General features: G+C 52.1%; 3 protein-coding genes across 4 annotated transcripts in view; 2 read left to right on the forward strand and 1 right to left on the reverse strand.

Moving 5' to 3' along the window:
* The window catches only part of Acsf2 (acyl-CoA synthetase family member 2), a 33,735-nt gene extending 21,140 nt beyond the window's left edge, over nt 1–12,595 (forward strand). The window contains exons 4-16 of one of the 2 annotated variants that reach the window (XM_076869384.2): nt 96–149; nt 543–661; nt 810–975; nt 1,532–1,627; nt 1,779–1,936; nt 2,210–2,301; nt 2,599–2,675; nt 8,711–8,818; nt 10,204–10,355; nt 11,132–11,273; nt 11,371–11,481; nt 11,672–11,740; nt 11,998–12,595. In XM_076869384.2, coding sequence (XP_076725499.1) covers nt 96–149; nt 543–661; nt 810–975; nt 1,532–1,627; nt 1,779–1,936; nt 2,210–2,301; nt 2,599–2,675; nt 8,711–8,818; nt 10,204–10,355; nt 11,132–11,273; nt 11,371–11,481; nt 11,672–11,740; nt 11,998–12,048 — 1,395 coding nt within the window. In that variant the 3' untranslated portion in view covers nt 12,049–12,595. Of the gene's footprint in view, nt 1–95; nt 150–542; nt 662–809; nt 976–1,531; nt 1,628–1,778; nt 1,937–2,209; nt 2,307–2,598; nt 2,676–8,710; nt 8,819–10,203; nt 10,356–11,131; nt 11,274–11,370; nt 11,482–11,671; nt 11,741–11,997 lie in introns of both variants that reach the window. The other variant, XM_076869385.2, reaches the window with a different exon arrangement.
* Chad (chondroadherin) lies at nt 3,616–6,752 on the reverse strand. Its single transcript, XM_076871250.2, has 3 exons — nt 5,979–6,752; nt 4,009–4,172; nt 3,616–3,757 (listed from the first exon to the last, which is right to left on the reverse strand). The coding sequence occupies exons 1-3, from the start codon at nt 6,750–6,752 to the stop codon at nt 3,616–3,618; spliced, it is 1,080 nt and encodes a 359-aa protein (XP_076727365.2).
* Nucleotides 12,596–15,360: 2,765 nt separating the features above from the next.
* On the forward strand, nt 15,361–22,301 carry Rsad1 (radical S-adenosyl methionine domain containing 1). The gene is made up of 9 exons (XM_076869882.2): nt 15,361–15,558; nt 15,930–16,063; nt 16,170–16,374; nt 18,747–19,112; nt 19,311–19,374; nt 19,793–19,940; nt 20,123–20,177; nt 20,869–20,972; nt 21,160–22,301. The coding sequence occupies exons 1-9, from the start codon at nt 15,424–15,426 to the stop codon at nt 21,275–21,277; spliced, it is 1,329 nt and encodes a 442-aa protein (XP_076725997.2). The 5' UTR covers nt 15,361–15,423; the 3' UTR covers nt 21,278–22,301.
* The last annotated feature ends 801 nt before the right edge of the window (nt 22,302–23,102 follow it).

Raw genomic sequence — 23,102 nt, forward strand, 5'->3', positions numbered from 1 at the left:
GGGTGGTGTGCTACCTCGTGCCTCCTGAGAGTAGAGGGGCATCTGCAGGGTGGAGTGGCTGCCCAGGACACACATTCCCTCCTTGTTCCCCCCAGGTGTCTGTGAACCCAGCCTACCAGGCTATGGAACTGGAGTATGTCCTCAAAAAGGTAGCTCAGCACCCCTGCTGGTGCCTGGCTCAGGGGCCAGACCTGGCCAGGCAGCAAGGGTGTCCCTCCCCCAGCTGTTTGTGGTTGGAAGGAGGACCCAAGCCTCTGGTGGTGGGCCAGACACAAGCCTGGCATGTGTGTTGTTGGGGAGCACGTGTGTATCACAGTGGTCATGGGCCAGTGTGGCTCTGCGTGTGTGGCCCATGTCTCAGGATGTGGTGTCTGGAGCTGGTTGTGTATTTGCTGTGGAGTCGGGTGCATACAGGTGCGGCCGGTGTGTGGGTCAGAGGATGGTGCTTGAGCACATCAGGGTAGTGATGCACATGTGTGAAAGAGCAGCTGATTAGTCTGGGGCTTCCTGCTGATCATAAGTGGGGGGGTGCCCTTCCACAGGTGGGCTGCAAAGCCCTCGTATTCCCCAAGCAATTCAAGACCCAGCAATACTACAACATCTTGAAGCAGATCTGTCCGGAGCTTGAAAAGGCCCAGCCAGGGGCCTTAAAGAGTGAGAGGTAGGTGTATCCTGGATTTGGGGAGCACCACAAAGCATCCCTGACTCCTTTACCCTCCATCAAGCCCCAGGGGTGGGGCTGGCATCCCCTGGAGCAACCCCTAACTTACCCACAGCCCCTGCTTCTCACCATCCTCCCTATCCCCCAGTCTCCCAGATCTGACTACAGTCATCTCGGTGGACGACCCTTTGCCAGGGACCCTGCTGCTGGATGATGTGGTGGCGGCTGGCAACACAGAGAAGCATCTGGCCCAGCTCCAACACACCCAGCAGTTCCTGTCCTGCCATGACCCCATCAACATCCAGTTCACCTCGGTAGGGCAGAGGTCTCCAGGCCCCAAGCCCAGCTGACACATGCCCCCTCCCTCTGTGACCCTTTCCCAGGGATGGGGAGACCGCAGGAAGTCAGGAGTGCAGGCACTCTCCTGACACTGGCCTCTACCCTTCTGCTCTGCCTTGGAAAATCGCTGGTGTCCTTGTCACACGACCCTTTCCTGGCCCTCCTGCTCCCCAGTGTGGTACAGATTTACTGAGCCACTAGGGCTCAGAGTTTAAAGTTGGTAGAACCTGTCCCTCCTTTAGTGGAAGCAAATCTGAGGCCCAGAGAGAGAATTTGTCCAAGCCCACATGGCTAGTGGGCCACAGAATTCCCTGAGCTTCCTCCAGTGACTCGCATGGGAGTGACATGAGCAGTGAGTCCTTCTCATTTGCATTTCTGGATCCCCACATCTGGCCCCTCGCCGCACGTGGTAGACCTTTGGTACATATACCAGAGAAGCAAATGGATCTGGGGCATTGGTCCTGGGCAGTGGCCGAGGGTGGAAAGAAGATGGGGGAAAGCAGGCCAAGTGTCACCTGCTTGTCTTCATAGGGAACCACAGGCAGCCCCAAGGGGGCCACCCTCTCCCACTACAACATTGTGAACAACTCCAACATGATAGGCCAGCGCCTTAAAATGCATGTGAAGGTGAGATGGGTTTGGACTGGGGCAAGGCTTGGAGGCTGTGGGGAGGTGGGCAGAGTGGGACAGCTTGCTGGGCTCCCCCTGCTGGCTGGAGGAACTAGCTTCTGGGGCTTCTACTCCCGTGATAGACTCAGCCTCATGTCTCCGTCTTTAGCCGCCAGAGGAGTTGCGGGTGGTCATGCCCTGCCCCCTGTACCACTGCCTGGGCTCCGTGGGGGGCACGATGATGTGTGTGATGCACGGTGCCACTCTCCTTCTGTCCTCTCCGAGCTTCAATGGCAAGAAGGCGCTGGAGGCCATCACCAGAGAGAAGTGGGCACTGGTAGACAGGCTACCCATGGGCTAATGAGATTCTCCTAGTCCTTGCACCTGAGCCCTGACCTTTTTCAAAATGTCTCCTCCTTCTAGTCATGAGCCCTGGGATGGGGTCGTGGGGGACTCCCAGGAGAAGACCAATTCCTGCCTTGAGCTTCTGCTTATTCCCCACAGCTTTGGCTTTGGCCCTCAATGAGGTTCATGGTGGGGTGGGAAGAGGGAGTTCCTTTCCATTTCTGAGCCTAATTTGAAGACCCTCCCCTTACACAGAGGCTCCTCCATATATGGCACCCCAACGATGTTCGTGGACATTATGAACCAGGCCGACTTCTCCAGTTACGACTTATCATCCTTATGTGGAGGTGGGGTAGGGCCAAGGATGGCCAGGCACGGGGACGGGGCTGCTTTCCCCCAGGACTGGCCTGAATTAGCCAGTCTTCTCTTTAGGGGGGCAGGAAGGGCCCTGTGAAAACCTGGGTGAGAGGGAGGCAAATCCCCAGTGTCCCTGGACACCAGGCGCAGGCCAGATGTTAGGTGTGGAAATAGGCCCAGGATCAGGGAAAGAAGGAAAGAAGGTCCAGGATCAACCAGCAGTAGATAAAGGGGGTCCACTGATCTGGGAGAAGGGGGAGCTGTGTCAGCCTCGCTCTCTGATTCAGGTGTGATCGCCGGGTCCCCTGCACCTCCAGAGCTGGTCCGAGCCATCATCCACAAAATGAACATGAAGGAGCTGGTGGTGAGTGGCAGCCAGAGTCACTGGGGGTGAGGGGAGGGTGGGGGGAGGACTGAATGACAGGTCTGGGGATGAACTGAGGCCAGATCTCCAAAGGTGACCCCTAGGCCAGCCCTCTTTCCAGAAAGCAGACATGAGAAAACACAGTCTGACCTCTTCAGCACCTGACGAGGCATGGAGATAGGTGATCAGGGAGTAAATACCATACATCCGTAAATTTATACTTATAGAAATCTGGAGCAGAAATGCAGCAGGGGAGGATGTGCAGCCAAGCACTGGTGTCCTGTGAGAGCGTCCTGGCAGGTGGGGCTGGCAGAGTTGGAGGAAGGGCTTGAGACCGTTTCTGGAAGCAGGGGGTGGGCTAAGGGTCTGATATTTGTTTCCAAATGGCAGGGAGAGAGGGAACAGAAGAAGGATGGTTCTGAGAGGGTGACCATCCTGATGATCACCCTGCTCTGGTTCTGCTGGACTCGGGGCTGTTGACACCAGCTTCTCTGAGCGGAGCCACAACAGGGCCAGCCGTGATGGTTGAGAGGGGCTTTGGGTCCTCCCCTGCATCCTGTCAGGTGGAGCTGGGTTGGTGGTACAGTGCCCAGGGCCCTCTGCCAGGACGTGTGTCGCTGTGGGCAGCTCTGTGCATCAGCAGAGGCTGAGGGGAGGAGCGGGTGGTGGTGGGAAGGTCAGTAGTCTCTCCGGCAGAAGGCAGAGGCCAGTCACCAGGACTGGCTGGGTCAGGACCTGTGGTGAGGTGAGGATGGGTGTTAGGACTCCAACATCATAGACAATGTAAGAGAAGACAGAGTCCTGGGCACTATCTTCCTCCCAGAGGGGAACACTAGTTCTCCCCTCCTGCAGAGGTGGGAGAATCATGAGTGATACCAGCTCACTTGCTAGAATCTCCAAAGAGGAAAAAGGGGGACCTGCCTGCCCAGCCCCCACCTGTTTAATGGCGGCCTGCTTTCTTGGACCTCTTGGTGGGGAACTTGCAGCTGCGGAAGGCGTCTGTGTCACGGATGTGCTGGCCCTTGAACTTGGCGGGTGAGGCACAGGTGGCATCTGGGCGAGAAGCCTTGGCTTCCAGCCATCTGGAGAAACAGAAAGTTGCTGGGATTGGGGAAAGTGTGTGGGAATACTGAGGGGAAGGGACAGTGAACTAAAGGGCCAGGATGGACTTGACCTCAGGATAGACTGGAGCTGTCATCCTCATTTTACAAATGAGGAAACGGAGGCTCCCAGGGTCCCGTGCTTACTAGCAAATCTGGAATGTGTACCCAGGATAGCTAAATGTGGGGCCAAATGAGGGGAGATTCTATGGGTGACATGGGAATATTCTCACCGCCGAAGACCCCGAAGCTGGCAGGTACATTTCCAAGGATTGTTGGTGAGAGTGAGGGTCTCCAGGTTGTCAAAAGGAAAGCTGGAGGGCAGCTGGTTCAGGCGATTATTTTCCAAATGGACATGTTTCAGCGTGGTCACACCCAGGAAGGCACCATCTGAGAACTAGGGAGGTGAGGTGGGCCGGAGTGAGTGCTCTAACCCGTGTCCAGCCTTTCCCAGTTCTGTCCCCACAGAGGAGCAGGGTCTTCCCCTGGACACAGGCCCTGGTACCTTGAGGAGTTTTCAAAGCAGAGTGATCAAGTTATCTATATGAGCTAATCCCCATGGCCCTTTTGAGATAGGAGGTGTTGTTCCTAACCAGCAGATGATAAAAAGGAAAAAAAAGTTCTGTCCCTTTAGCCAGAGTCACACTAGAGAGTAAATAGTAGCCCTAGGACCACACCCCACACCTCTCCCCTGGACACCACACTCCCTGTGCAAATACTAGGCTGCTAAGGCAGCCAGAATTTGTCCCCAGGAGCTCAGACTGGCACACGGTGAACCTGGTCAGTGTTTGGCAGGGTAGGCAGCAGGCCCAGGCTGCCCACAGCCCAGGGTCCTGGGACTTCCCCCAGCTTTATCCTCACTGCCTGCCAGACACTATTTGTGGAGCCACCTTGGTGAAAACATTGGCCAGTTGGACAGCTCTAGAGGAAATGTTCCATTGGTGCCCACATCTTGGCCCCAGGCGCCACTGTTCCTGTCTGGCTGCCCCTAACCCAAATCGGTCCCTGATATGCTGTTCTGCTGCCCACCAAAAGGCCACTCTGGCACTAGTGGCTCATAGAGGATCCCACCACCAGCGGGGGTGGGGTCTGAGCTACAGAAGGGCAAGCCCTGGCAGGCTCCATCCAACCAGGCAAAGTTTGGCTGCTGCCCAGGTGGATTCTGTCATCTTCTCCATGTCTGTGCCTTCTCCAACAGCCTAGGTTAAGGTGTGACATTCTCTAGTGACCAGACTGTCCTCTACCTTGTCTTGGCCCCCACCCAAACCTCCTGTCTGAAGCCTCTGTCCCAGGGTGATTTTCCAGTCCCAAGGAAGAGATCTGGCCAGACTAGCATCCCAGGGGAAGAAGGACTAAGTGAGAATGCACACAGGAGATGGGTCTGGGGACTAGAATGGGCAAAGGGCAGCCAGCAGTCTGGGGGACAGTGAAGCACACACAGCCCAGGCTTTCCTGTGGGTTGTCTAGTGCAAAGGGCTGACAATGGAGTGCTTGCCTTTGCTCTTTCATATGGCTCTGCAGCCTAGGGAGTCTTTGGTCCCCATGCCTTGACTTCCCTACTTAGGTAGAATGAACCTGAAAATATGGCGTGAGTGAGTAAGTGTGTGTGTGTGTGTGTGTGTGTGTGTGTATGTGTGTATTGGTGGGGGTGAGGGCAGCACATCCACCAGGACCTCTCAGGGGTGTAGAGGTCTTCCTCAGGTATTTGCTCCCCCCTCACTCCCCAGCCCCCAAGTCCACCTTAGCACACAGGCCTTCCCCCACCAGGAACAGGGTCTCTTTGTGGGCCTGATTTGCCCAGAAACTCTGGAAGCCTTCTCAATAAACAAACCTTTCTTTATGGGATGGTAGGTTTACTGGAGACTGGGAAAAACAGCAGAGGAGGGGAGGAAGGCCCCACCGGAAGAGGTGGGCACTGCTCACAGTGGGGGTTTGGGAGCACTACAGAGGCCTCCTAAGAGCCCATTTGTGGGGCCAGGGTAGCCCCTCTCCTCTTAGATGCAGGAGTCCTGGGAGGGCAGCCAGATAAGGATTAGGGTGGGGATGTGACAAGAAGAGGGAGAGGTGGCAGAGCTCCTTGCCTTGAGATAGCCAGAGGGACAGGGAATTTGAGGAGAGGGGCTGGTGCCCGGCTGTGGTCCTAGCTCCCAGCCTTCATGGGGAGAAGAAGGAGCCCGGCAGAGCTCTTCAGTCAAGCACTCACCTTCTCCAAATTGGTGTTGTCCAGCCAGAGGGTCTCCAGGTACCTGCCGAAAGACTGGAAGGCGTTTTCTGGGATGCTCTTCAGGGGATTGTGGGACAGCTTCAGCTCCTCCACCACCCGCAGCTTGCTCAGGGCGGCGGAGGGGTAGCTGGATAGCTGGTTCTTGTCCAGATGGAACTTGGCGAGGTTCTCTACATCGTCCAGAGCTCCGGGCTGCAGAGAACTGAGCGCATTTTCTGACAGGTAGAGCCAGCGCAGGTCCTTGGCGCCCTGGAAGGCGCCTGCGCGCAGTTCACGGATCTTATTGTTGTTGAGCTGCAAAATAAAGAGGTTGACTAGAGGGGACAGCAGCCCGCGGGGCAGCTCGGTCACCTTGTTGTGGTCCAGGTAGAGGTAGGTGAGCTCAGTCAGGTCGTCGAAGGCGCCCGCACGCAGCACGCGGATGTCGTTGTGGGACAGGTACAGGTAGATGAGCTGCTTGAGGCCGCGGAAGGCGCCCGCGGCTACCTCGCGGATCTGGCAGTGCTGCAGGTGCAGCGACACGAGGTTCGGCATGGCCCGAAACGAGTTAGCAGCCAACACCGGGAAGTTGTTGCGCTGTAGGTTGAGCAGCTTTGTCTTCTCTGACACCTTGGGGATCTTCTGCAACCCCACTTTGTCACAGATGACATGCTGCAGGTCTCCGTGGCAGTGGCAGTTCTGGGGGCAGGCGTCCAGCGCCGGCAGAAGGCTGGCCAGAATGCCGAGGCTGAGTAAGAGCATCGCGCGGGCCATGGCCAGGATGCCTGGAGCCGGGGCTAGGGTCAGCGACGGCCAGGTGCGGGCAGCGGCAAGTTCTGGGCGCTCGGGTCTCCCGCCCTATTTATATAGTGGCCCTGACCGCAGCCGGCGGCCTGAGCCAGCTACTACGTGGAGCATCGAGGCTACTGGACTTAACTCCCTCGCGCCCAGAGATGCTCCCCCGCCCTCCAAGGCGAAAGGGCCAGGGGCCCTTCCCCCACCTGGCGACCATGCATGGGGGGCCAAGACCATACCCCTCAGTCTGAGACCTTTGCTGCCTGCTCTCAGATGAGATGCCCTTTCTCCCTCTACCTCCTTTCCCTGGGCTTTTTTTTTTTGGCGGGGGGGGGGGGGCGCGATCATGGGTGTGTCTAGAGCCCCAAGTTTACACCGGAGAGGAGGCGTTCCCCGAACTTATTTGTTTGCTCAAATTTGAGTCTCCACGTCTCCCCCACCCAATGCACACTCGGCGGGGTGCCCTGAACCCGGGGAGAGAGGAAGCGGGGCCTGACAGCGGGATGCGTCTCGCCGTGGTCGGCAAGCCGGCGGCGCTTTAATAGGACTCTTGTGCTGCGCCAGCCGAGCGTGAGAGCCCTTCTGGCGTCGGGCTCCCCCTTCTGGCTAGACACTCCAGAGCTGACCCTAAGGAGCTCCTTCATCCTTGGGCTCCTCCCGGACTCTTCTCTTCTAGTCCTAGGCTTGCGATCTCTCCCGCGCACCCCACCCTCTTTTTCTAGGGCTGAAGGCTAAGCAGAGAAGTGGGAACTTGGGGGCGGAGGCGTGGGATGTGATCCACAGAACTGGAAAAACATTTGGAGACCACAGGCCACGGGACAAACACAGTCGTACCATCCCCCTCCTAGATCTCCCCCCAAATATCACCATCTCCCAGTGGTCAGGACCCACCCCTGAGGGGTCTCAGGGTGGCAGCCGAGTGGCGCCAAGGTGTACTTGGCAGAGGCCACGCCTGGGCAGTGGCCCCAGGACTGTGAGGATGGATGAGGCGGGGTCAGGATCAGCCCTGGCCAGTTCAGGCTGCCAGATGCACAAGGTTGTGGGCAGTCCTCCCCAGCTGGGTCAGGTCTCTGTGTGCCCACTTGCCAGCCACCGTGTCCGGATTCCTGTGGACAGGGGAGGGTGAGCAGGAAGGTCATAGCTCTGGTCCCAGGTAAGCTCTGGGCTGCCTGGCAGGAGATATTGTCCATTTTGAGGGGTAGGGGAGGAAGCTGTGCCAGAGCCACACCAGCTGATACAGGGGGATAGGGGGCCACAGGTAAAGATCTAGTAGAATACAGGGTAGTCTAGAACATTCTCTGATGATATTTAGGCTGGCTTCTGGTTATTCTGATGCTCAGGATATTCCAACCACTGAAAGAGTAGGGGTGGGGCTGGGGGTTGTGTGTGCCACAGGCGTTTTAAATCCCTGCTCTAGTTGTATTTTATTTTGATGAAAGTAAATTTACAGGAAATTCTGCAGAGCTCTGGGGCACCCACCCCAAGGTCAGGCACTTGTCCAAGGTTTTGGGGGTGGGTTGCATCTGTGCCACTCCTAGCTGGCCAAGGTGGACTGGCTTTCTCATCAAGTTTATGGGTCCTTCGGTTTGGAAGGAAGGGAGAGAGGATGTTGTGGCCTGAAATCAGGAAGGTGGGGCTAAGGCAGCATGTGGATGGGGGAAAGAAGTCTAGGATGTTGGTAATGCCAGGAGCCACAGACAGACATGTGACTGCTCTAAGGAAGCAGGACTGAGAGCCCTGGCTAGGACAGAATGGCTTCCCAGGTCTCAGTTTTATTTCAGATCTGGGACCCCTGCAGAGATCAATGTCTCTGTCCCCTTCCCGGGCCCCTATCAACCAATGATGTCTCAGTTCCTACTATTCAGCTGCCCTGAGTAGCTCACCCATCCCTCTGTAATTGCTGAGCTCCCATCAAACCCCCTTTCTGGACCCTCTAGGTTGTTTATGGAACTACAGAGAACAGTCCTGTGACCTTCATGAACTTCCCTGAGGACACTCTGGAGCAGAAGGCAGAGAGTGTGGGTAGAGTTATGCCTCACACGGAGGTGAGCCCCAGACCAAGACCCTCAGACCTCAACTTCCACCACTCGGGGACATTTATTGCTTTCCATTAGAGGTTCCAACAGTTCACAGAAGAGGCTGAAAGCCCCTAGGAGCAGGATCTTTGCTGGGCCTGGCCAAGGCTCTCTGTGGGCTGAAAGGGGAAGAGCTGGGAGAGAGGCCCTGAGCAGCTGCCAGCTGCCTCCCTTCCTGTCTGAGGTGTGTTTTTGCCAAGCCCACTGTCTGCTTCAGGGCAGCCAGGGAAGCCTCAAAGAGGAGCCAGAGCACAGAGATTTTTCCTACCTAGCTCTTTCTCCCCCGTTGACTCTTGCCTCTCGCTTTGGTGGAGTTGCTCTTCTGACTGGGTGTAGACGGTTTCCCAAGCAGCCTATCCCTCTGGGGCTCCCTTGCATCTCAGACACTGTCCGGAGCTCATCTCAATTTCAAATTCCCAGCCATGACTCCTTTGCCATGTCAGTTTCTCTGTCCCTGTGGGGTTACTGCCAGGGGTTCCATGCAGCTGCTTCCCTTGGGACTCACCTCTCCTCAGGTGCATCTCCTCTCTCCTACCCTCCCAACTGGAGCAGTCCCATGGGAAGTGAGTATGCAGGAATATGAGCCCCTCCCATATCTGACAGCCTCACTGCCACCCCCACTGGGATGCCCAACTGGAAGGTAGTCTGGAACTGACATATTTATGCCCATATTTGGATGCACAAACCGAGACACACTGGCCGTGGCTCCTTTTTCTTTCTTTCTTTCTTTTTTTTTTTTTTTTTTTTTTTTGGTACAGGGGATTGAACCCAGGAACTCTTAACCACTGAACCACATCCCCAGCCCCTTTTATTTTTTGAGACAAGGTCTTGCTAATTTACTTAGGGCCTCACTAAGGTGCTGGGGCTAGTCTTGGGTTTTCCATCCTCCTGCCTCCTCCTGAGTTGCTGGGATTGTAGACATGTGCCACCACGCCTGGCTGTGCGTGGTTCCTTTTTGTACTAGGTTTTCAGACTGCCTCTCCTGATCACATGGCACTGCCACACCACTCTCCTTGGCTTCTTTATTTGGTGCTTAACAGGAAGTCAGAGGAGACTCCCTTCCCTTGTGCAGTTTATAATTCTTCAGCTGGCCTGGCCCTCCATAAGCTTCCTTCCCTGCTTCCTCTTCCCTCAGCACCCCTGGCCTTGGCCTTGACTGCTCTTTCATGCCCAGCTCAGGTTTCTGACTGGTGATGAGTCTACTCTGGCCTCTCTCCCTTCCCTGGGCTGTGATGGGCAGAGCCAGGGGACTTCATTATTGGGTGAAGGGGAGGCAAAGCTTTCCCCATCCCTGAGGGCTGCCAGTCCTGGAACGAATGGGCAGGCAGCCCCAGCCTGAAGCTGACCTGTCCCAGGCCCGGATCGTGAACGTGAATACAGGGGAGCTGGCCGAGCTGAACACGCCCGGGGAGCTGTGCATCCGAGGGTACTGCGTCATGCAGGGATACTGGGGAGAGCCTCAGAAGACCTTTGAAGCAGTTGGGCAGGACAAGTGGTATCGAACAGGGTGAGAAGGCAGGGTGGGGGAGAGACTCCGACTACTGAGGGGAGACTGTGGGTTCTGAGACTGAGCTGGAAACATTAGCACAAGGAGGATGTGGGTGTCCAGAGGGCCCCTCTCATCCTGGAGACTTGACTTCCAAAATGTGTACAACGTGGGTAACCACACCCAGCACGGAGACTAGACACCAGGACAGTGTGCTGTAGCCATATTCCCAAAATTGGAGCCAAGATTGATTCAGTCACTCATTTGTTAGCTCAGCACATATTTAGTACTCACCTCCTAGGGGCCAGCATTGTTCTTGTTGCTGTTGCCCCAATGGAGAGCAAGATAAAAAGGACCCTGCTTTTAATTCCCACTTGTCTAGAAGAGGAAGACAGATTATTCTGGACATCAAAAAATTAAATGGGATTCTATGCTGTGTGCACTGTAGGAGAAAAGGTGGCTGTAATGGGGAGGGGAGCTTTCCTCAGAGCTGGTGGTCAGAGAAGGCCTCTGGAAACTTTTGATCTAAGACATGAATGATGAAACAGAAACCAGCCTTGAAAAGCAAGTGCACAGATAGGGAAAGAGAAAGAGAAAATATGTGATAGGTATTGTACTGGTTCATTGTACTCTGCCTTCCTATCTAGACTATAAGTTGCAGAGAATGTGTCTTATTCCTGGGTCTTCTAGAACAGTGGGGGACATATAGCAGGTGCTCAATAAATGTTTGATGAATGAATGAGCAAGGGAGCCAGTTAAAGCAGAGAATAGAGGGCATTCCTCGGCTTCACCTACAGAGACATCGCCTCCATAGACGAGCAGGGCTTCTGCAAGATCGTGGGTCGCTCTAAGGACATGATCATCCGGGGCGGTGAGAACATCTACCCAGCAGAACTTGAGGATTTCTTCCACACACACCCACAGGTGCAGGAAGTGCAGGTGAGGCACCCAGGCCAGGTGAGCCCAGGTGTGATCCAAGAAGCAAAAAACAAGCAGGAAAACGATGATGTCTGATATTTGCTTCTGACCTTGGAAGGTGGTGGGAGTGAAGGACCACCGGATGGGAGAGGAGATTTGTGCCTGCATCCGGCTAAAGAGTGGGGAGACCACCACTGAGGAGGAGATCAAAGCTTTCTGCAGAGGGAAGGTGGGAGCCTCGGAGTCCTCCATCTCCCCCACCCCTGAGTGTTCCCTCACACACCTGTTCCTGCCAACCATCCAGGATTGGGGAATTCCCCACCCTTACAGACATGACTCTCCAGCCAAGTGAGCCCTCTTGCCCCAACCCTAGCCCTGTGACTTTGCCCAGCCTCTTGTTTTATCTTTCTGTTCTGCAGATCTCCCACTTCAAGATCCCCCGCTACATCGTCTTTGTCAGCGACTACCCCCTCACTGTCTCAGGAAAGGTGTGTGAAGTGGAGGTGGCCAGGTAGGGGCAGGGTGTCATGGGACTCCAGGTGGCCCAACCCATGCCTCTCTCAGTGGTGAGCAGGAGAGGCAGCATAGGGGGACTAACCTGTCATCTCATCCTGATTTGTCCCAGGCTTTCTCAGTCTTAACACTAAAAGCTGAAAAAGCCCTCAGTCCCAAGCAAACGGTTGTGGTTGCTGACCCTAACAGGCAGGGACCCCACCTGACTCTCGCTCCTTTGTTTTTCTTCTAGATCCAGAAATACAAACTCCGAGAGCAGATGGAAAGACATCTGAAACTGTGAATCCAGGGGAGGAGGGGTCCAACCCGGCATGCCTCCCGCCCCTCCCCCCAAGCCCCAGTCTTCTTTGTCATTTGGCATAAAGAGCTCTATGTTTCCTGGTCTCTGGCTGGAGTACTCCTTCTGGAACGACAGTGGATGGAGAAAGGAGGAGTCTCAAGAGAAACCAGCACTTTCAGACTGATTCCTCTGAATACTACTTTTTAAGTAGATGATCTGTTTAATCTAACCCTCACCCCATCCCTTTGAGGTTGCAAACCCATTTTTTCTGTTTCTTCTTCTTCTTCTTTTTGGTACTGGGGATTGAACCCAGGGATACTTTACAACCATCCTCAGCCGTTTTTATTTTGAGACAGGGTCTTCCTAAGTTACTAAGTCGGGCTTGAACTTGTAATCCTCCTGCCTCAGCCTCCATACCCGGCTTCCATTTTTTCTTTTGTAAGCTTTCTTGGTCCATTATTTTTCACATTGTTGCCAGAGAAGTCCAACAAGAAATATTCTTTTTAAAAAAAATATAAGAGCATATGATATGTCAAGAGCTTTGTAATGTTTTGAACAACTAATAAAAAAATAAAAAAAATAAGAGCCATTGAGATATAATTCACATACTATCCAAAGCATCCATTTAAAATGTAGTTTATCCAGTGGTTTTTTTGTTTTGTTTTGTTTTGTTTTTTTGGCAGGGTGGTATTGGGGATTTAACTCAGGGGTACTGGACCACTGAGACACATCCTCAGCCCTATTTTGCATTTTATTTAGAGACAGGGTCTCACTGAGTTGCTTAGTGCCTTTGCTGAGGCTGGTTTTGAATTCTTGATCCTCCTGTCTCAGCCCCCCGAGCCGCTGGGATTACAGGCATGCACCACCATGCCTGGCACCAGTGGATTTCACAGATATGTGTAACCATCACCACCAAAGTCAATTTTGAATGTTGTTGTTACCTCAAAAAGAAACCCCATAACCTTTAACTATCACTCCTCCCATCCTTCCCAATCAATCCAGTAAAAATAAAGCAGGTTGTCATTTGACCCAAGAAATAAAAAACAGTTGGCTTCTACAAGGCACATAGGTACTGTTACTTAACCAGCCTGTTTTGCCTGCTGTGCAGTTTGCCAATCACTAACACCGTGAGTTTTGCAAAAGAAAGTTTATTCATGAAGCAGCAAAGCATGAAGAGATGGGAGAACCAAGTCTCAGACCCACTTCCCACAGGGCAGGGCTTGGGGATATTTATGCGATAAAGAAGCAGGGCGATTTAAGGTTTGGAGCAGTGTGACTGGAGGTGATCAGTGGTTGGCACATCCCAAGTGTGATCTCCCCCCATACTGATGATTAAACTCAGAGGTGTTCTACCACTGAGATACATCCCTACCCCTTTTCTTTTTCTAGTTGGAGACAGGCTCTTGCTAAGTTACTGAGGCTAGTCTCAAACTTGTGATCCTTCTGCTTCAGACTCCCGTGTCGGTGGGATTACTGGTGTGTGCCACCACACCTGACAATGTAACCAGTCTTCATAGCTCTTCATAGGACACATGTTTAGAAAATGGGGTCCCTTTAGCACCATCTGAGGGTGGAGTTTTTGGCCCCTTGATGTCAAAATGTCACCAACTGGATTCTTGAATGGGCCCAAGTGATGAATCATTGTTTTCAACCAATAGCCTTCGGGTCCCTGAAAAGTAACCTGGGCAACTGTTATAATCATGACCCCCCATGTCAGAACTGGTGGGAGACTAATAATATATCACTCCACTGCAACCTCCAAAATTAGTGATTTGAAAAGTCAACTAAAATCGTGTAATGAAAAGCAAGTGAAGCTACAGGATTTATTGTTTTCCCTCCATTTCAGTTCCCAGTTCAGAGACAAACTTTTCTCCCACCTGCAGCCCTCACCTCCTGGGATGTCTGTCTCCAGCAGCAGCAATTGCAGCTGTCTTACTTTTTAAGAAATGATTATGTATTTAGGATCCTCTGAGTGCCAGGCACTACACTAGATGTTTTCATGTACATTTTCTTTTGAAATCTTGCCAATGACTTTATCATATAGGCATTGGCCCAATTCACAAACACTGTCACTGAAACTCAAAGAGGTTTCAGTGTCTTGCTCAAGGCCACACAGCTGGGATTAGGAGCCAGCTATCTTTTTGGGGGAGGCACCAGGGGTTGAACTCAGGGCACTCGGCCACTGGGATACATCCCCAGCACCCCCCCTTTTTTTATTTGTATTTTCTTTAGAGACAGAGTCTCACTGTGTTGCTTAATGCCTCGCTTTTGGTATAGGATTTGAACACTTGATCCTTAGCCTCCTGAGCCACTGGGATTACAGGTGTGTGCCACAGCACCCTGCTAGAACCCAGAAGCAGATTCACTGTGCACTGGTCACTAACTTGTCCAAGTTCCATGAGACAAAACACACACACACACACACACACACTACATGAAGTGGGTGTATTACTTATAGATAGGCAACAAGGGACAACAGAAGCTTTGGATTCATTTCAAGTTGCCCCAAGGCTCAGAAAAGTTTCCTGGTGTGAATGGATGGAGTCTCGTCTGTGTGTGCCCTGCTTGCACTGGACTTGAAGGGCTCTGGAAGCCAGCCTACCCTTGGCAACCATGTGCCATATTGGACTAAAGCACTGAAAGAAGTCTTCTTTAGGGTGAGGGGAAGGGGACAAGAGGTACTAGAACAGAGCCTGAGCTGTTCTGACCAGTTCCTCCTTATCTCAGTAGTTGTACCTCCAGCACATTCTACAGTTATTCTTGAGAATTGCAAGCTATCACCTGTTCACTGTCTCTCCTGCACACACCATCTCTGACTGTCCTGGGTTGGCCTGACCTAGAGATTACAGCCTACTTTCATGGCCAAGCCAATCCCTCCGGGACTTTCTGCTCCTTCAAGATCCAGCCCAAGTGTCCTCTCCTCCCTCAGGGACTTCCACGGCTCTTATAACAGAGGCCCTCCCTGCACTAAACACACTGGCATGGCGTCCAGCAGGCATTGCATTAATTGTGCTGCCTGTCTTCACCTGTTTGTTGACTTCTCCCGATCTTCTGCACCTAGATGTCCTCAGCGCCCAGCTCTGAGAAAGGAACATGAAATGTGAAGGAAGTGATGGGACAAACTAAGCTCCTGGATGAAGGGAACTTGCCCTGGTATAGGGTACCAAAAGACGCGCCCCGCGTTCTTGGGAGAGGAAGAACAGGAGGCTGCGATGAGCGCATCGGTGTCCGGCAGGTGGCGCCGCAGATCCAAGGCCTTCCGAGGCGGAGCGAGGTCACGCAGCCGCTCTTCCTTCCGCCTGGGCAGCACACGCGACCTAGCTCTGCGTACACTCGTGCGCCCTGGGCACGATCCCAGTCCCCACTGCGCTGTGCGCCATGGTTCTCCCCGCGGCCCGGGCCCGCGGCTTGGTGGCAGCAGCCAAAGCGGCCCAGAGGCGCCGCTGGGTGGACAGTGGGGGAGGGTCCCCAAGTCCTGAGCCCGCGAGCAGGCGCGCGGCGGTTTACGTGCACGTGAGTGGCCGGCGGGAGGGCAGAGTTCTGGTGTACCAGAACCCAGGTGGCGTTTGTCACGCGGTGGACCTGCCTGCTGTCTTTCCCCGCCCCCAGACGAAGTCTCCGATAGGTCCTGGTGCCCTGGCAGGGAAATGTTAAGGTCAAGGTAGTCACCAGCTCTGTGACCTTTACCTTGCAAGCCTCAGTTTTCTCATGCTAAAGTGGGGATAATAATCCCAGGGCGACCTGCTTTGGGAGTGGTGGTTTAGATGTCTTAGCCACTGTTGACCGACCTCGGAATGAGGATGGGAATGTTGGCTATGAACCCAGGAAGCGCCCAGGGTGCCCAGAGTCACACCTCACCCTGCACATACACCCTCTGCCCGCAGTGGACATATTGTGAGAAGCGATGCAGTTACTGTAACTTCAATAAATACATCCCTCGCGGCGTGGAGGAGGCTGCCATGCGGAACTGTCTGGTCACTGAGGTGCAGACGCTGCTGCGGCTCAGCGGGGTGCAACGGTCTGTACTGGGGACTGTGGGGGGGGGGGGGTCTTGGAGAGGAAGACTGACGCACAGCATGCCACAGGCCTCTCCCGGTGTCATCTTCTCCATCATCTTTCCCCAGGGTAGAGTCTGTGTTCTTTGGTGGGGGAACCCCCAGTCTGGCCAGTCCCCATACTGTGGCTGCTGTTCTGGAGGCTGTGGCACAGATAGCTCACCTGCCTGCAGACTCGGAAGTCACGCTGGAGGTTAATCCCACTTCGTCCCCAGCCTCCAGGCTAGCAGAATTTGGAGCAGCAGGAGTCAACAGGTTGTCCATTGGCCTCCAGGTAACCCATCTCACCCACCCCCTCCCAGTGCACCCAGACCTTCAGGGTGTCTCCCCTTTGGTGACACTTTTTCATTGGGCAAACATTTCTGGGTGTGAGAGCTCAATAACAGTAGAGCCCATGATGACACTTTTCCCCCCAGTAATGGAATTGGACCCAGAGCTTTGAATATGCTAGGCAAGTGCTCTACTCTGAGCACATTCCCAGCCCTTGTGATGACACTTAGTCATCTGCTGCTCTACTGGGATGTAAGCTTCATGAGGTAGGCCTCTGGCATGCCTTTTTGTACACTAAGCACCACCATAGGGCCTGGAACATAGTAGGTACTCAGAAATGAGGTATTACATGATTGGAGATGTGGGAAAGCAGACACATGGTCAGATCACTGCAGCATGGAAATATGTCTATAAAGGGGGCTCTCAGAGTACCACTTGGAGGGCATCTTAGTCTAACGAAATCACAGAAGGCTTCCTGAAGGAGATAATGTTTGAGAAAAGGGAGTTCACCAGGTGAGAGGGTGTGGGAGGAAGAGACATAGGATATGGAGGAGACCTGCATGTTTTGGGGGAGCTGTGAATCATTCCTTGTGACCAGAGAGGTTATAGAGACAGGACTGCACATATAGTCTGAAAGCTCTCAGCACTTCTGAAATACACATTTCAGGAGTTTGGGTTTCTTCCTAGTGGTGATCTGGGAGCCACCGAAGGTTCTCAAGTAGGGAGAAGCCTGTTCTTCTAGGTTCACCCGCTGATGTTTCCATAGCCAGTCTTGCCCACCTTCAACACTACCACTTCCATTGAACCACTTCTCCTAGGGTCATGGGCTTTGTCTTGATTGGATAAACTGAAAGAGACACACAATTCTGAGACATTCCTTCCCCAAATGTATATCTTGAAACTAATTTTGAGGAAACATCAGGTAAATTAAGACTGGGGATGCTTCTCAGTGCTAAAGGATTTGCTTAGCATACTTGAAACACTGAGTTTCATCCTCAACACAGAGGTGGGGGGACAGAGAGAATGAATGAATGAATTAATAACTGTTTAGATCTGCCCTCCTAAACAGTTTTGTGTGCCAGTATAGTATTATTAACTGTAAGCACACTGTTGTACAGCTGATCTCCAGCATTCACACATTAAGAGACAGTTTTTAAAAAAATTTTTTAGGGGCTGGGGTTGTGGCTCAGCAGTAGAGTGCTCGCCTAGCACGTGCAAGACCCTGGATTTGATCCTCAGCATCACATAAACATAAATAAATAAAACAAAGATATTGTGTCCAACTACAACTGGGAAATGAATATTAAAAAAATATTTTTTTAGTTGTCAATGGACCTTTATTTTATTTATTTATATATGGTGCTGAGAATTGAACCCAGTGCCTCACACATGCTAGCTAGTCAAGCACTGTACACCGAGCCACAACCCAAGCTCAAGAGACATTTTTAAAAGCAACTGCCTTGTACTCTTTGAAAATGTCAATGTCATGAAAGGCTGAGAATCTGGACTAGATTAAAGGAGGCTAAAGAGACAATGACAGCCGAATGCCAGGGGTGACCCCTGGTTGTAAAAGAGGAAATTATTATAGTAGACATTACTGGGACAGTTGGCCAAATTTGAATATGACTACTTATTAGGTAATGGTGTTGTATCTGTGTTACATTTCCTGAATTTCTGTAATTGGATTGTGGTTATGTAAGAGAGTGTCCTTGTCCTTAGGAAATACACATTTCAGGATTTAAAAATTAAGAGATATAATACCTGTAACTCTACTGTCTAGCACACCAGCCACAAGCCACATGCTAATGGAGCACTTGAAATAATCAACTTACATGTATCTGGTGTCTACTGTATTGAACAGTGCAGATATAAAAAATTTCCTTCATCACAGAAAGTTCTGGGCAGTGCTTATCTATGATTTGCTCTCAACATAATAACAATAATTTGCACATTTAGAGAGAGACAAAGTAGCTGGTCAGATGTTGCTGGTGAGTCTAGATGAAAGTGTTTATTGTACCTTTCAACTTTCCTATAAGTTATTTCAAAATAAAAAGTAAAGGAAGAAAAGATTCTTGATTTTGGAGCCAGTCCTGACTCTGCAGTTATATGTCCTCAAGATAAGTTATTTAACATTTCTGAATCTCAGCTCTCTTATCTGTAAAAATGGAGCTAATATTGGAGGATTATAAGGATTACATTGCCTTTCAGTGTATAGTAGTTCTAGGTACTGACTTGACTGTTCCTCACCTTCCCCATCTTCCCACTCCCTGATAGGTACTGGTTTCCCCCATATTTGTTTCTACAATGCTGTGTCTGTGGCATTGCTGTCTCTCTCTGAGCTGGCCAGCACACTAACAGCTGACTATCTCTTTCCAGTCTCTAGACGACACTGAGCTGCAGCTGCTGGGGCGGACACACACCACCAGCAGTGCTCTGCGGACGCTGGCAGAAGCCCGGCGCCTCTTCCCTGGCCGCGTGTCCGTGGACTTGATGCTGGGGCTGCCGGCACAGCAGGTGGAGCCATGGCTCAGGCAGCTGCAGGAACTGCTGCACCACTGTGACGACCATCTCTCCCTCTACCAGCTGTCTCTGGAGCGGGGCACTGCACTCTTCGCCCAGGTGCAGCGGGGTGTTCTTCCTGCCCCTGACCCGGAGCTCGCCGCTGAGATGTACCAGGAGGGTCGGGCGCTGCTCCGGGAGGCTGGCTTCCGCCAGTACGAGGTCTCCAACTTTGCCAGGAACGTGAGTCCTGGGGCTGTTGGCTGGAGGTGTGGAATGGCAGACTGAGTGTAACTAGGTAACTCGGGCCTCTGAGGAGAAGGGCCCTGCTGGGTGCTCTCAGACCCCAGATGGTGGAACAATCTAACCAGTTGCCCCGTCCCTGAACACAAACAGGGAAACCTCCTCCCTCTGCGCTGACTATTCCCTTCTTCCCCACAGGGGGCGCTCAGTACCCACAATTGGACTTACTGGCAGTGCGGTCAATACCTTGGCATTGGGCCGGGTAAGTCCCCTGTGAGCAACAGAAGGGATGACTTAGCAGAGGAATGTCATGGCTGTGTGAACTTGGGCCACTTACTTCGCCTCTCCAAGCCTGAATTTCCCCACATGTAAAGTACAGCTAACGATAATATCTACTGTGTAGAACTGTTGAGGATGTATTGTAAGGTGTTTGATTGACTGCTGTGTTTCTGGGTCTTCAGTGTGTGTCAGAGTCCCCTGCAGGGCTTGTTAAAGTCCAGAATGCTGGGCCACTCCTCCAGAATTTCTGATTGATCAGGGCTGGTTTAGGCCTGAGGGTTTATATTTCTAGCATATTAGAAGCTCTTGGTCCAGGGACCAGACTTGAGAACCACTGATGTAAATCTGATAAGAACCCATTGTTAGCTCATTAATGTGGGGTTCATTGTTGGTGTTGTTAGGGGCCCATGGACGATTTACGCTTCAGGGGGCAGGAGGCCATGCCCGGGAGGCTCGGATCCAGACACTGGAACCAGACAACTGGATGAAGGAAGTGATGCTGTTTGGTCATGGCACCCGGAAGCGTGTCCCCCTGGGCAAACTGGAGCTGTGAGCATCTCAGGGCAGAGGGCTCTTCACCCAAAGTTGCCCACACCCCAGAAGCATCTCCACATGTACTTCTTTATGTCCTGCCTTGCCCTCCCCATAGTCCCCAACACATCCCAGCGTCTGTGTTAGAGTGGGAGAGGAAAGGCCCCCTCTCCAAGGTTCCTCAATGACTTCTCTTTCAGGCTGGAGGAGGTTTTGGCCATGGGGCTACGCACTGACGTGGGGCTCACCCACCAGGTATGGAAAAAGGTTTTTGTGTACTGTTTTCTCTTCCTAAGCCTTGCAGAGTCAGCCTCTTTCTCCTCCTGTTCCCCACTGTACACACACACAGAAAAAACACCACAAAACACACCCCTCCTGTACCTCTGGGGTTGACAGCCAGAGGTTGGGCCATGGTCCAGCTGAGGCCTGATGAGCAGATGCTGTAGGTAGTGCGGTACAGTGGTAAGAACCCGGGACTTGGGCTGGAGAGATCCAGCGTTGGCCCCTATTCTACTGAAATCTAGGGCACATTGCCTTTCCACTCTCGGAACCTTGATTTTCTCAGCTATGTGAGGGAATAGATGAGATAAAGGGTTTCCATGTGTTTTTAAGCAGAGCTGAAACCTCAGATAGGAAGCACAATAGATAATGATCGATTAGACTCAGAGCTGCTTTAGATGTCGTCAAGTCCATAAAACCTGCAGGCAGAGGAGAGAGAGGAGGAGCAGATGGAGACCTGGCTTGGCTGGGATCTGGGTTTCCACCTGAACGTGCCACAGGGGTGATAGTGCCCACCTCTGCACCTACCCATTGACCTGTCCTGGTGTTTATGAGTATCAGCTGCTGAGACCCCCATGCCGGACTGGATCCTCCCTCACCTCTTACCCCTGCCATGAGACCCAGAGTAGTTCAGCTGGCTCATCACTTCTAACCTCTGGTTTCCCAGCACTGGCAGCAATTTGAGCCCCCGTTGACCCTGTGGGACATTTTTGGAGCAAACAAGGAAGTAAAGGAATTGCTGGAGCAGGACCTATTGCTGCTGGACCACAGGTGTGTTGGGGCAGTGGGCAGAGGGGACGTAGGTGTTCCCAAGATCCCTGACTGCAGATCCAGAGACCAGGAAGTAAGAAATACTGGTGAGGATGGGCCTGTGGGTGCTGGGGCCTTGGCACAGGTGGGGATAGCATTGAAACTGGTAAGATGAAGCCGTCACATCCAGGCTTCTTGGTTTTTCCAGGGGTCTCCGGTGTTCCTGGCAGGGTCTGGCTGTGTTGGATTCTCTACTGCTTACCCTCCTGCCTCGACTCCAAGAGGCTTGGCACCAGACAACCCCATCACCTGCACCAGGAGGATGAGAAGATGTTCCTGTATCCCAGGGCAATGCCAGGTGGACTTGGGGGTCTGGACCAGCAGTACAGGCATCTCTGCTGGCAGGTGCTATCTCTGCTCCAAGTGGTCATTGCCTGGCCCTGGGATCCCCAGGGGTGTGGCTACAGTGAGGTGGGTGGGAGGATATCTGGCTGGGAACTGGCATCCCACCAGCTTTTCAGACTCACCAGTGTATGTTCCATGACTGGGAATTGTTCATTGCCCATAACAGCTTTTTTTTTTTTTTGTATTGGGGATTGAACCCAGGGGTGCTTAACAACTGAGCCACATCCCCGGGCCTTTTTATTTATTTTGAGTCAGGGTCTCACTAAGTTGCTAGGACTTGAACTTGTGATTCTCCTGCCTCAGCCTCCCAAGCTGCTGGGATTACAGGTATGCACCAGTGCACCTGGATGTTTACATTTTTGGTATCAAATAATGACCAGTATTTGGAAATCTTTCTGTAGGCAGTTGCCTCCTTAAGACGCCTTCCCCTGTTGTGAGGTCCTGGACAGCTAGCTGTATGAGTCAGATCCTTTCCAGGTATCTTAAACAGGAAGGGATTTAATATAGGTATGAGACATTTAGAAAACCACTGGGTTTTTTAGAGTCAAGGCCACTTGTCCCATAGAATGTCCCACATTCTGGGTATGTCTGATTGTTTCCTAAGGATTGAATTCAGGTTGAATATTTTTAGCAATACTGATACTCAGTGTTGTGTAACTCAGGGTCCCTAATGCTAGGCCAACCCACTATCTAATTTTGACCACTTAATTAAGGGGATGGATGTTCTGTTTCTCCATGGATAGATATAGTTTTCCTTGAAATTAAATAACACAACAGATGATGTGTGATATCTTGAGATCAATTGAATATCCTGTTCTCCAATAATCACTTGCTCAGTGATTTTGGCATCTACTGATGATCCTTGACCAAATCAGTTCTTAATTTGGAAGTTGCAAAATGTTAATTTCTGACTGTCATTCTTTCTACATTCTTTATCCATTAAAAAAAACACAAAAAACCTTTCCATTTTAGTCAAAGGGCTAATCCTCCTTCTGACCTGGAAATTGGTACCAGATGTGAGTGTGTGTGCCTATGTTTGGTGGGGTTGGAGGTGCATTTTCCTGGCAAGAAGCCACATAACTTTTGGGGGGATGGGGGGGAGACTAGGGTTTTAATCCAGGGATAATTTACTACTGGGCTATATCACCAGCCCTTTTATATTTTGAGACAGGGTCTCACCAAGTTGCTTAGGGCCTGACAAAGTTGCTGAGGCTGACCTTGAACCTGTGATCCTCGTGTCTCAGCCTCCTGAGCCACTGGGATTATAGGCATGCACCACCATGCCCAGTTAGGAAGCTCTGTAACTTTAATTCATTACCATTTCAGAGGATACCATGATGCTAAAGGTAATTTAGTTCCACTGCAGATTGAGGCATATAGACTTGGCCTTTAGGAGGTGATGGGGGATTGAGTTCCCCGCCTCTCATCGGTGAGCACTTGCCTTTCCCTGTACTCAGTGGGTGTGAATGTCAGGTCTTCTCTGACCCTGTGGTAACATGGTAAGCATCACTCCCTCTCTTTTTCATCATGAAATATTCAGCTGGCACTGGTTGTGTGCCAGGCCTTGTACCAGGCTCACAGAGAAGAAGACCTGCCTCACCCCTTAGGGAACTGGCTGTCATGTTGACAGATGTGGAAGAGATTCTTCCCAGGTTGTCAGTCAAGGCACCATGGCAGGCTGTGGGAGCCTGAGGCATCCCTTGGTTCTGAAGGGCTGGGAGCAAGAAAAGGTGTTTTTTTCTTACC

The sequence above is a fragment of the Callospermophilus lateralis genome, chromosome 11 (assembly GCF_048772815.1).
Source record: "Callospermophilus lateralis isolate mCalLat2 chromosome 11, mCalLat2.hap1, whole genome shotgun sequence".
Lineage (NCBI taxonomy): Eukaryota > Metazoa > Chordata > Mammalia > Rodentia > Sciuridae > Callospermophilus > Callospermophilus lateralis.

What these genes read in the sequence shown, in the direction of transcription:
- Rsad1 (XM_076869882.2), top strand. Translation starts at nt 15,424, where the DNA reads ATGGTTCTCCCCGCGGCCCGGGCCCGCGGCTTGGTGGCAGCAGCCAAA. An exon ending in CCCCTGGGCAAACTGGAGCT is followed by an intron (nt 19,941 to 20,122) that starts GTGAGCATCTCA and finishes CTTCTCTTTCAG; the next exon opens with GCTGGAGGAGGTTTTGGCCA. An exon ending in ACGTGGGGCTCACCCACCAG is followed by an intron (nt 20,178 to 20,868) that starts GTATGGAAAAAG and finishes CTGGTTTCCCAG; the next exon opens with CACTGGCAGCAATTTGAGCC.
- Chad (XM_076871250.2), bottom strand. Translation starts at nt 6,752, where the DNA reads ATGGCCCGCGCGATGCTCTTACTCAGCCTCGGCATTCTGGCCAGCCTT. An exon ending in ACAACACCAATTTGGAGAAG is followed by an intron (nt 4,173 to 5,978) that starts GTGAGTGCTTGA and finishes TCACCTCCCTAG; the next exon opens with TTCTCAGATGGTGCCTTCCT. An exon ending in CAGCTTCGGGGTCTTCGGCG is followed by an intron (nt 3,758 to 4,008) that starts GTGAGAATATTC and finishes CTGTTTCTCCAG; the next exon opens with ATGGCTGGAAGCCAAGGCTT.